Raw genomic sequence first — 13,016 nt, forward strand, 5'->3', positions numbered from 1 at the left:
CATGCCACGCCGAATTGAGGCAGTAATTAAAGCAAAAGGAGCCCCTACCAAGTATTGAGTACATGTACAGTAAATGAACATACTTTCCAGAAGGCCAACAATTCACTAAAAAAAATTTTTTATTGGTCTTATGAAGTATTCTAATTTGTTGAGATTGTTGTGAATTGGTGGGTTTTTATTAAATGTGAGCCAAAATCATCACAATTAAAAGAACCAAAGACTTAAACTACTTCAGTCTGTGTGCACTGAATTTATTTAATACACGAGTTTCACAATTTGAGTTGAATTACTGAAATAAATGAACTTTTCCATGACATTCTAATTTATTGAGAAGTACCTGTATATGTATGGTCCATTGTTAGTATGAAACAAAGCGACATTGTACTAGACAAGTGTAAAATTACTGTGGATAAAAAATATATATATTCTGAACCCCATGTGGATTTACACAAACTGAGAAAGTCAAAAAGTGTTACTTTGTGCCCCGCTCTCCCCTACCTCTGTAAATAAATACAATATAAATTCACGTCTCGCGTACTTTAATGCCCTTTGAATGTAGCGTGTATATTCCCTTGGAACTGGAATCATGGCGGAATTTCATGTGAAGTCCACTTTGCAGGGCACTTACGATCGAATAAGACAACGCTTGAATGCTGCCTGAACAAGAAACCTCCTTATTGAAGGGAAAGTGTTGACTGGTGTCACTAACTCACGAACGCGCCGGCGGATCTCCACCAAATTCGGGGAATCCCTTCAGCTCGAGAAGCCCTCTCGAACACCGCCCCCCGGGATCGCTTGATCGGTCGGCGCCGGACCGCGAATTTAACCACCCGTAACTCCCGAACCCTGGGGGCTATCCACGCGGGGGTGGTCTCCTTCGAAAGAGGGCATCGAGACGTACACTTGATTCGCGTTCGAGGGTGTTCCTCGAGATGAAGGGATCCCCCGAATTTGGTGTGGATTTGCCGCGCCGTTACGGAGATATGGCCATTCAAAGTTTCAATGGTTTTCCATTGACTTGAGCTTTAAAGCGTTTCATCCAGGTCGCCAGTAGCAAACAATGGAGCGTGGTAAACTAAGTAATTACACCATTTCAAGCATTTTATTTGCATTATATGTTCTGTAAAAAAAAAAAATCATATCGGCGGCATATTCGCCGATACTGATAGATTGGCGAAAGGCTCATATCGGCCGATAATATCGGCAAAACGATATATCGGTCGGGCTCTAAACAATATAATGGTATTACCTTGAGACACAAAAAAAACATCATGATACTTTTTTTGTAACTGCTTATTTTAAATCGCTCCCATCTAACAAACATTGAAATAACTTTTATTTAACGCATGCTATTGCCAAGCGGTGAATAAGGAGTTGTTAGTGTAAGCAAATGGAAGTGTTAAACTGCTGCAAGTGTTAATGTGATTCGTGTTTCCCATAACTAACAGAGTCCTCTCTCCCATTTGGTATCATTTGAAACACATTTTCACATTTCATCTGTTTTTAAGCATGGTACCTTAATGTACTTCAAAGAGCAGGATGGCTTTACCATGGTTCGGTTCAAAAAAACAAGGCACGACCACAACTTACCATAGTAGTAAAACCTACAAAACTTTATTTTTTGCAATTACTCTATTATTTTAAATCTCTGCATTATATTGCTTTCTGTTTAAGCATAAAGCGGTCCAAACACCCACAATTGTGCTTCACCAATGGGATACAAAAACCAAACTCTGTATGAGAGTGCGGACAATAACAGTCATCAACATTTTTCAAAAGCCAGAATAGAGCAGTGCACATTCCATCCAAACATAATCCACTTCTAGGCATTGAGCGGTTATTCAGTGACTAACAGCAAGCGGGCTGACTTTATTGTTGCAGCCGACCCCCTTGGCTTAGGTGGAGAGGCAAACTGGATTACATATCTGAAGTATAAATACACAGAGTGTGGGTTGGTGGAGCATCCACTGCCCACAGCAAGGAACCAAAGAACCTCCACACAAGCAAATAACACCCTGACCCACTCAGAAATACACAGGTGTACAAGTGTTGCATACACAGAGCAGAGTTCTCACAAACTGTCAACTTGTTCAAAGGACAAACCCAATCTGATACACTAATTTCCGGTATAACATTCAAGGTTTCTGTGTAAACAATCCGCTTGTCAAGTCTGACGTCATGCGTCACTGCTTCCGGGTCCAAACGCTCTATCAGACGCCACAAGAAAACAACAAATTGTACTAATATACACTCAGAATGTGATATAATACTACCTAAAAATTATAATCCTAACTTTATTTCCACAACAAAATCCCAGATGGCCAGACAGTGATTAATTTTTTTTATAAATCATGAAAATATTTATGTCTGGGACGCCATACGAATGGAGATCGTAGTGTACGCTGTAAATTAAAAAAAAAGTTTAGCTTAAATGTGTAACGGCTGTTGAGATGGTATTCTCAAGTGAAACAAAGTTTGGACCTGGAAACAGCATTCCTTACGTCACGACTTAACAAGTGGATACTATGTTACAACAATTTATTGTAACACAATCATTCTTTAAAGGGGTCATATGATGCAATTTCAAGTTTTCCTTTCTCTTTGGAGTATTACAAGCTGTTCGTAAATAGATAAGATCCCTAAAGTTGCTAAGACTAAAGTCTCAAACCCAAATAGATATTCTTTATAAAAGTTAAGACTGGTCTACGCCTTCCTAAAACGCCTAGTTTAAACACGCCCCCACATGTCTACGTCACGATGTGGAAAATACTTTTGTTTGGCCTTCCAAAAGAGGACACGACTTGAAATCAGTGGTTAAGTTGCATTTACAACACTGTTCCAGAACAGTTCAACCCAAATATTCAGATGTGTGCAGCGCATTTTATGGAGGACTGTTTCCTGATCCTGGGAGAGTAGACTACAATGCCGGCTGTTCTGACTCACAGCCTGTAAGTGCGTTTTCATATTTAAAGAATTTGCCACTGATGATTTAAAAGTGAGCTTTGAGTAGTGTAGAGTAGCGCTTGTTGTTTGTAATTTCTCCAATTACAAATGCAGACATGGTTTTATGTTTACGCGGCGCGATGCAACACAACACATTAAAAAAAACAGTATAAGTCATTATAATCCGTAATTATGTCCTCACTGGATGCAACAAATGCCTCGTTTATAATGGGTTTGAATGTTTTTGCCTCATCGCGCCGGGACACGGCATCACAATATGGTAAGAGGCATAACATTTTCGTCACATGCTTGAGGTATTCGGCCAATTATGGAGGACTGTTTCCTGATCCTGGGAGAGTAGACTACAATGCCGGCTGTTCTGACTCACAGCCTGTAAGTGCGTTTTCATATTTAAAGAATTTGCCACTGATGATTTAAAAGTGAGCTTTGAGTAGTGTAGAGTAGCGCTTGTTGTTTGTAATTTCTCCAATTACAAATGCAGACATGGTTTTATGTTTACGCGGCGCGATGCAACACAACACATTAAAAAAAACAGTATAAGTCATTATAATCCGTAATTATGTCCTCACTGGATGCAACAAATGCCTCGTTTATAATGGGTTTGAATGTTTTTGCCTCATCGCGCCGGGACACGGCATCACAATATGGTAAGAGGCATAACATTTTCGTCACATGCTTGAGGTATTCGGCCAATAACAATGCACTGGATAGCTGACCAATCAGAGCACACCTTGCTTTTCAGACCGATGAGCTTTGTAAAAATCTACGTGTTTCAGAAAGGTGGGGCATAGAGGACAAACAACAATGTACAGTATGTGGAAAATAATGTGGTTTTCTTTTTTTTACCTTAAACCACAAAAACACATTTCATTACACCAAATACACAAAATAATGTTCTTTTTAGCAACATCATATGACCCCTTTAAGTAAAATACCTTCTGTTGTCACACTACCATTCAAAGGTCTGGGATCGGTAATCTTTTTTAAAAATGTTTTTAAAGAAGTCTCTTACACTCAACAAGGCTGCATTTATTTGAAAATACACTAAAATCGGTAATATTGTGAAATATTATTAAAATATCAACAGTCTGCTATATAATATATTTATTACGGAGCACCACACGACATGCATGATTTACTCATTTGTTCCCCCATTTTAAGTGAATTGTGTGCATGAAATAATAATTTGTTCCCTCATTTTAAATAAATTGTTCGCACGAAATAATAATTTGTTCTACGTCCTGTCCGCATTCTCATAAACTTGTTGCTGCTGTTATGTTGGACAGAGACACTTTATTTGGGTTTTATTTTGAGTTGAGAATTAGTTATAGAAACTTTCTGAAAAGCTTTGCAGCAGTTTACCAAAAAGAGCTTTAACACATTTCACCATGTTTAAATCTATTTTCTGTGCTTATTTTATGGGTAAAATTGCAGATTCCATCATATTTAATTCAGACTGTGTTAACCACTTCAGTACACCCAACAGCAGCCAATAAAACAACAGGAGGGCATATAAATCATTAACTCTCTCTAGAAACACCTTTAATCACTCTTCATACCCGTGTTTCACCTTTACACGAATAAACAGAAACGCAAAACGCTTACAAATGAAAAACTGGAAACCTGCTGAACCCACCTGATCCAGTTCTTGACTTCCATCCCAATTCCTGTCTAAACAGTCCAAGCAGGTTAATACAGCAAGAGTGGCCACAGCTGAGGAAAATGCATGCTCACAAGAATAATTCGGTGTGCGATTGAAGGGGCTATGAGAGGGAGGGAGCCCATCAGGGAAGGAGGAGCAGGGTTGTCGGGTTTAAGCGGCAAGCCCCCAAAAAGCCCCTCTCATGAGAGGACAGTTGGCAAGGGTGCGCATGCAGCCCTCTCGTTTGTTGTGTGCTCCGTTTAGCTTATTGTTCCAGAGAGGTTTGGTCAGGACGGGCCTTTGTAACTTCTGTACTTTCAGAGCTGAACAGCAAAGAGGCTCCCTACTGGGTATAATTAAGACGACACACAATGAGGCCCATCAGCAATTAGAACCTTATTAGTTTCATGAGGCAAAACAGAAAGCAAGCAAGTGAGAGAGGGAGCTAGCGAGTATGTGAGCGAAAGATTAAGGGAGTAAGGCACAATGAAGATATCAATAATCAACATCATATTTGTTGCCCGTTCGGTTCAGATAAGCACACATTCTGTCTTTTGTTTGACTCATAGTAGCACTTTCGAGGTTGGACTGCAAGCAATGCAACGATCAACAAATCCTACTGATAAACAGCCCCCAGTAGGCGTGAAGGAAATTAAGCGGGCCTAGCTCATTTGAAGTGGTTAAGAGCAGTGCTCTCCTGGGTAATGTGCTGTACGACAAGAATAATAAGCTGGCCAGAGGACATCAAGCGAGAACATAACCCACCATGGCCAGGAAGAAAAACCATTTCTCCAAAAATAAAACCAAAAACAACACCACTACAATCAGAGGCTGACTAATAATGGATTCTGGTGTTACAACAAGATAGGGAAAAGCTGATTTTAAATTAATAGGCCAATATTTGTAATTAAAAATTACTCTTTTTATATTTGAACAAAAGTTTATTTACACTACTTTTCAAAAGTTTACGGTCTGTAAGATGTAAGATTTTTTTTTATGTTTATGAAAGAAGTTTTTTATGCTCACCAGGGCATTAATTTGATCAAAAATACAGTAAAACTCTAAATTTGCTGAATATTATTACTATTAAAAATAATTGAATACGAAAAAACAGCAGTATTTAAAGCCTATTGTAACATAAATGTCTTTTCTGTAACTTTGAATCAATTTAGTATGTAGTTTTTGAATAAAAAAAGTTTTAATTTCTTTTTTAAAAATCTAGCTTTGGAACTACAGTGTAAATGCCATTTATTACAAAATAACTTTCAACCTCAACAAGGCTATGAGTGTTATATGAACAACCAGTCATGCAATCAAAATTGTGGCTTTTAGTTCAAGTCTACCAGCTAAAAAAACTAAAAACTAAAAGGCAAACAAATTCAGCAGAAAATTGCATTTACAAATTACAGTCTTTCTATTCAAGAAAAACATACCAAAAATATTGATTACTGCTCAGATTTTTTGTCCAATTAAATGCTCTTGGGAATGACAATGTCTCAATACAATAACACCATTATCTACAAACTAATCATGTTCAAGGCATGATGCAATTATAAAGGAGTTCAATGTCCCACTCCCACCCAAACTTCCTGTTTCAAAAGAAAATTCATCAACACAGGAATATGAATGAAAGTTACAAAGAGTCAGATGGCAATTCAGTAACTGCTCTGATGGATTCAGTTAATGATTGTGTAGAATAATTTGAATGAGTTTTTTCAACCGATTCATTACTACTCTGGTCTACACTGGTTTTGCTGTATCGTACAGTGTTGAGCACTGCAGTGGACATACACTGAAAATCATTGTGTGTGGGGTTGATGCAAAATGTACCATTACAAATTACAAAAAAAATTTAAATCCATCTGGACTTTAATCGGTGTGAATTTTTTGCAGCTAAATAAATGTCCAATCCACTCACCTGTAGCAGGTGTTGTCGGAGCACAGGTTGTGCACTCGTACAACCACAAAGACATGCTGAAAGTGTGAGCGGATGTTCTTGGGGCTAAAGGGCTTTGCTCCAGGCTCTTGAAACACGATTGTGACGATGTCGTTTCCGATGTGTCTTTTCCTTAACAGCTATGAAACACAAACAACATAGATCAGTATACACTATCGTTCAAATGCAATGAAAACTGAAATGTATTGTAACAATTAAAAATAACTGATTTCTATTTTAATATTTTTAAAATGCAATTTATTCCTGTGATGGCAAAGCAGTATCTTCTGCAGACATTGCTCTATTCATCAGTGTCACATGACCCGTTATAAATAATTTCTAACATACTGATTTGGTGCTCAAGAAACATTTGTTATCACTGTTGAAAACAGTTGTGCTGCTTAATATTTTTGTGGAAACCATGATATATTTTTTTCAAGATATAAATAAAATTATTAATTACTTCCAAAAAGCCCTTCTGACCTCAAACATGTATGTGTATGTGATAGTTTAACAATGAAAGTAAAAAAAAACGATTATAATGGTGTTTGTCGTTGGATAGCTTACCTGCTGTTTATTATTGGGCGTGTAGGGCAGCATTGTAGACACATGGAACATGATCTCATAGTCTTTAAAAGTTGTGTACAAAGAATGTGTTCCGGTAGAGTCCGCTGCAAGAAAAAACTCAGGTTAACCTTTCATACATGGCTTTTATATGACCACCTGCTTTTCTATTGTTAAACAAAGAAGGATTTCTGTTTTGTCTGAAGGGAATACACAGTCTAAAGCCTTTGATCATACGGTCTCATTTATTTAACACTCCTTGACTTGTTAGGGCAAAATATGGCTCCCGCTCTTTTAAAGGACCCCTTTTTTCTATTGTTCACAAACAGGATACTGTCGCTCTGGACCATGGCGGTACAAACTCATCTTCTCCTCAGTCCCTTCTTCCTGATCTCTATACTCCACCTGACTCCGAAACCACGTCCTAATCCGTCAAGCCGAGATCAAAGCTTTCTGACAACTCTGCCGCCCTTCTCGGTCACGCTAGCAGCGGAGGGGGGAATGTAAGGGGTAAAATGTCAAGTCTGATAAATGGAATTAAAAGCATGCTTGTGATCAGAGACAATATTTCTTATGGTCACAGGGGAGAGGTGGAGCACAGCTGCCAGGCACGGCATGCATGACTGGGTCTCGAATAAGGGCACTGGGTTCAAATTTGAAACAAACCAGAGGATAGAACAGGAGATGATTGTTGGTGGTTAGATCCATTCCCATTTAATCACAACCTCAAATTGTCAATAAACCGCTGACAGTGGAGGGACGTATTTAGAATGTGCTGCAGGCTCATTTGAGTGTGATCCTGTTAGAATTAATTAACTAGCCCTATAGACTACTAGACTGACATGAGGTCAGAGATTCAATAGCTGTTTTGCCCCTTTAGCTACATGCTGTTTTAATCACACAATAAGCCCCTTTCAGGCTTCAGTGGCAATTAAATAAACCTTCAGGATGATAAGACTCACTTTTAGTGTCCAGTTGGGCACGGTACTTGGAAAAACCCTTAAGGCGCACCCTTTCCCCCAGCAACTGCAGGAACTCTTCTAGGGCGGGACCTGCTGCCTCATTATTGTACATCTCCTCCTCGCTGCTCTGGCCAGCCTGACAGTACATGATTCCCACCTTCAGCTGGAAACTGAGCTGCAGAACAGATCATAAATAAAGACCATTAGCCCATGAAAAACAGGAACAACAGAAGTCAATATATATTCTGTTATTTGGGCTGCCAAATTAATGTGCTAATTTAAGTTACAAATAATTATTAAAAATAAAAAAAATTTAACAGAGCAATAAAGCATTAGCATATATGAAATACCACTTAGAATAATCAAAGTCTTTTAAAAATGAAACAATCTATTGAAAATTAGTAAAAAAATATATATATATATGAATAAATACATTTATTCATTACAACAAAAAATGTTTTGCATTGCATTAACACATTTTTATTTTTATTTTTTATAAAATAAATACTATAGACAGACAGACAGATCAATAGGTGTGTGTGTGTCTGTCCACCACAATAAATCATTCAAATAATTTAATCACCAATGTTCTGTGGGGATGATTCTTCACTTTGTAGTTATTACCAAAATTATAATAAAAAGCCTTTGAAAAAGATTACATGATTGACACCCCAAACTATCATGCATGCATAATAGCATATAATTTGTCAGTTGTAAGGGAATGTAAAATCATAATACCCCCTGTTCATCCAGTTTCATCAGCTGCTCTGTGACCTTGGGTGTGTTGAGGGCAAGACGGAGGCAGTGGGCATTGAGCTCAGGTACAAGGTACTCCAACACCTCCTTTAGAGGCAGGCCTCGAGCCAAGCCATGCTTGGAGGTGGAGGGCACAGCATCCTCCAAAATGGAGCCCCGTAAGGTTGTTAACTATAGACAGAAGGTTAGAGATATGACAGAGAGATGTCTTTGTATTATTGTTTTAAATGTGTAGGCATAAACAATTATCTGTATAACATTTGAAAATTACAGGTGTGACTAAAAGGGTGGGTGTTAAATACTGTTATAAGATTTTCTGAGAAAATTAGTACTTGGTACTCCAGAATCCAACATACTATTGTCTTTTAGTACCTGCTCGTTATGATTCAGAGATCTCAAATGCCTGAAAAGGTGTCATAATGAGTGGGACAAAAGTTTTATACTAAGCTAAACGACATCTGCCCACCTGCCTGTCTCAAAATAGCAGTGGAAAGATTGCCATGTTGGGCTGAGCATCACCTTAGTCACAAAGCTATTAAGGCCCATCAGAATGCATGTGAAACATAAGCAGTTTCTATAAATCATGCCAAAGGCTGAGGTCACATTTAAGAGCCTTTTGTGTTATAATTAGAGAGATCCATCCATTTAAAGCTGCTGTCAAAAGCGGTGTGATTGAGAAGCAGTACGGTGACGAGACAGTCAGAGCACAGCGTGATCTGTGCCGAGCACTAGCAGAGAGAACTCGCCTCTAAGCATGTTATATAAGATAGCAGTGGGCGTCAGACCTGGATCTCTCTCGCCGCTAACTGCTTAGAATTAACTCTCTCTGTGCAGGCATGAGGAAGCACATTGCATTCAGACACTACAACAACTATATATGCCAATGGAATTGGGCGGTGTGAATGAGTGCTCACCCCACTGGTTCTGAAGATGATTCTGTAGTTGTATTGCTGGCCGTGCTCTTTGTGATCCTCAAGTTTTTCCCGACGAATACTGACAGCTACCGGTCCCAGGGTCTCATCGACACCTAAGTAGTTCCAGTGCTCTGAGGATTTTAATAATTTTTCAATTAATGATTTATTAACTTGATTAAAAACAGCAGCAATTTAAACAAGTGCCATAAATGATTAAGTACAGATCTTATTATAAACAAGTTAAACACATTTTTAAATGCAACATTGCATTTTTGTAAAGAATTAACAAATTGTTTTTCTTTTTTCTACTGCCAAGTGGGATAAATCAATCATTTTTGTCAAATATAACTTTTTCATTTGAAAAGTTATTAAATAATTATTTTTCTGCAACATTTAACTACATAGGCCTATATAAACATTAAATAAATATTAACTACATCTACGTTTTAAATGTGCTTACAAATTTTTATTTGAAAAGGGATTTATTTACATCTTATTTTTGACTTAAAGGGATAGATCACCCAAAAATGACAATTCTGTCATTAATTACTCACACTCATGTCGTTCCAAACCCGTAAGATGTTTGTTCATCTTCAGAACACAAATTAAGATATTTTTGATGAAAACCAAGAGCTTTCTGACCCTGCATAGACAGCAACACAACTACCACATTCAAGGCCCAGAAAGGTAGTAAAGACATCCTTAAAATAGTCCATGTGACATCAGTGGTTCAACCTTAATTTTATGAAGCTACGAGAATCCTCTTTTTCGTCATGGTACTCTCGTGAACAAGCATCAAAGTCTGACACGGAGAAGAAATTGTTGATTAAAGTTGTTATTTTTGCTTTCTTTGTGCACAAAAAGTATTCTCGTAGCTTCATAAAATTACGGTTGAACCACCGTATGTCACATGGACTATTTATTTATTTTTTTCCCCGAAGATGAACGAAGGTCTTATGAGTTTGGAATGACATGAGGGTGAGTAATTAATGACAGAATTTTCATTTTTGGGTAAACTATCCCTTTAATCAATTGATCATTGATTCCTTTTTATGTGGAGCGGCACTCCTAGTCCTCCATACACAACCCTAATTTGCATGAATATCTCCATTGAAAAAATATTACCAGTACATCAAGTGTACCATTAATGCAAAATGTTAACACTCACCTCTCAAATAGAAGTTTTTCCTGTAATAATAAGCACCCAAGTCTACGTGTTCTACTATGTTGCTCTTTCCACGATCATGATGGAGACTCTTGCTTTCCTTGGGGGCTTCAAGAACAGCCACCCCTGCATTGTTAAAATGTGTGTTGGGAGCTCTTTCAGGGGATCCTTCTTCATCTCTGGAAGAGCTAGAGGCACCACTGCCGATACTGCCCTGTTTGGAAGGGCTGATGTTCCTCTCTCCTTCACCACCAATTTCGTTCCGGAAACATGGGCAGCTGAGGACCAAATCGTTGCTCTTGTCGTCACCTGAGTCTAGAGAAGGCCCGTCCTTGATGTTGAGCTCTTCCTGGCTGCCACAAGGGGAGCCGTAAGCCCCGCTTTGGGTGGACGAGAGAGAAGACGTGGTGGAGGCAGAGGCTGCGGCTGCAGCAGAGGCACCAGTGGTGGTGTTCTTCCGCTTCACAGCGCTTTGCCGACTCTGCACAGCCTCGTTCAGGTCAAAAAGAATACTCTGGACATCAAAGTGCGCGAAACCTTTCTGGCAGACCCATGGTTTAGGAGGAGGACCCACGTCATCAGACTTTCCGTCTTCCGCATCGGAACCCGCACGTGACGAATCACCTTCGGCTTTGACGCTACGTAGCTTGCGGAATATGGACTCTCCACCCGTCTCTGACTTTGAACGCCTCTTCATGTGTTTTTCTCTTTCTTTCAGGCGACTAGCAGGACTGCCACGTGGAGGACCAAGAGGTCCGTCGGGCAAGTCGAGGGCAGTTTGTTTATGAGCTACTGTCAGCAATTCACTTAACTTTTCAGGGGCAGGGCTGCGCTGGTCCGGAGCGTCGGTCTGATAGCCTTTGAGCATGTCGAAGAAGCTTTCGCCAGACACACCGTGCTTGTCAATGGATGAGGTACTGCCATACTCTCGATGCATGGGCGTCCATCCTGAGAAAGACCAGCCCTCGCTACCATCGCCGTCTAGTTCACTTATGGTGATGTCGCTGTTGCTCCGCTGCCGTATACGCCGCATTCCCTTCCGGGGCGACCCGAGGTACCCATCGGGTGAGAGGAAGCGATTGTCTTTGCCTTTGCTCTGCATCTTGTTCTTCAGAGTGTTGTGAATGTTCCGCAACATGGATGAGTCCTGAGGGCTGATCAGGTGACCGAGCTTGCTTGACAAGTTGCTCTGGGCACTTCCTGTGGTGGTGGAAGGGGAATCCGTCTCCACTGTGATGTGCCACACCCCACCTCCATTTCCACCCCCTCCTCCACTTCCTCCACTGCCGCCATCTTTCCTGGGGGGCCAGTCGGCGACCCGTGCTCGGACACCCATTTTGGGAACCCCGGGCGTGCCAGTCAAGTGCGTGCTTTCACTGCGAGGGGGTGGCGCGCCTCCATTGGGCAAGCGCAGACGGCGAGTATAAAACTCATCTGTGGCGGGAACAGAGCCGCCCACAGAGCGTTCGGTCTGTGAACGCTTTAGACTGGTCATGGTACGGCTAAGTGGCGGAGCTCAGCACTGGAGCATGCCCGCAGTGTAGCTGAAATAACGAAGCTTGGGGAACATGAGCAGCCACTCAGCTGGAGAGGCTAGAGAATGGAGGACAGATAATTGCACGATGAATGTGAACTTTAAAGTGAACCTGAATCAGGCATGTGTGCTGACCATTAGGTGATCTGACCTTCCTCCTCTCATCCCTTTATGCAGAACTGAAACAGAGAAAAATGAGAACAGTATAAGAATACGGAAATAATAGCTGATATCTTGATGGTCAAAATGGAGAAATAAATAGAGAGGTAAATAGAAGGGCCATGGAGGGGACAAAGCACTTTAAGATGGCAACAACAACAACCACACAGCATCACAGAAATTACGTAGACATTGCGTAAAAGATTCAGAGTATGAATGTACAGAGCTAAGAATATCAGATGAAAAAAACAAAATGACCTAATATTCTGTGTCTGATGACAGCATGTAGCACAATAGCAAGAGTAAGCATTATTACTTCAGCAAAATAAAGAAATCTATTCCCAAATAGGGCGGTTGAATGAAACAATAGACATTCAGCTGAATCACTGGACATTTTGAGTTTATGAATCACATTTGTAG

At 40.0% G+C, this 13,016-nt stretch overlaps 1 protein-coding gene across 2 annotated transcripts in view; it reads right to left on the minus strand.

The window, feature by feature from the left end:
- LOC107549083 (signal-induced proliferation-associated 1-like protein 1) overlaps positions 1–13,016 on the minus strand; it is a 112,774-nt gene that overhangs the window by 27,942 nt on the left and 71,816 nt on the right. For both annotated transcript variants that reach the window (XM_016230016.1, XM_016230015.1), the window contains exons 2-7: positions 10,907–12,616; positions 9,739–9,869; positions 8,807–8,995; positions 8,069–8,243; positions 7,110–7,213; positions 6,525–6,682 (exon numbers count right to left, since the gene is read on the minus strand). In XM_016230016.1, the coding sequence (XP_016085502.1) occupies positions 6,525–6,682; positions 7,110–7,213; positions 8,069–8,243; positions 8,807–8,995; positions 9,739–9,869; positions 10,907–12,398 (2,249 nt within the window). In that variant the 5' untranslated portion in view covers positions 12,399–12,616. The remainder of the gene's footprint in view (positions 1–6,524; positions 6,683–7,109; positions 7,214–8,068; positions 8,244–8,806; positions 8,996–9,738; positions 9,870–10,906; positions 12,617–13,016) is intronic.

Source organism: Sinocyclocheilus grahami, unplaced genomic scaffold (genome assembly GCF_001515645.1).
Source record: "Sinocyclocheilus grahami isolate Dianchi unplaced genomic scaffold, SAMN03320097.WGS_v1.1 scaffold362.1, whole genome shotgun sequence".
NCBI classification, from domain to species: Eukaryota; Metazoa; Chordata; class Actinopteri; order Cypriniformes; family Cyprinidae; genus Sinocyclocheilus; species Sinocyclocheilus grahami.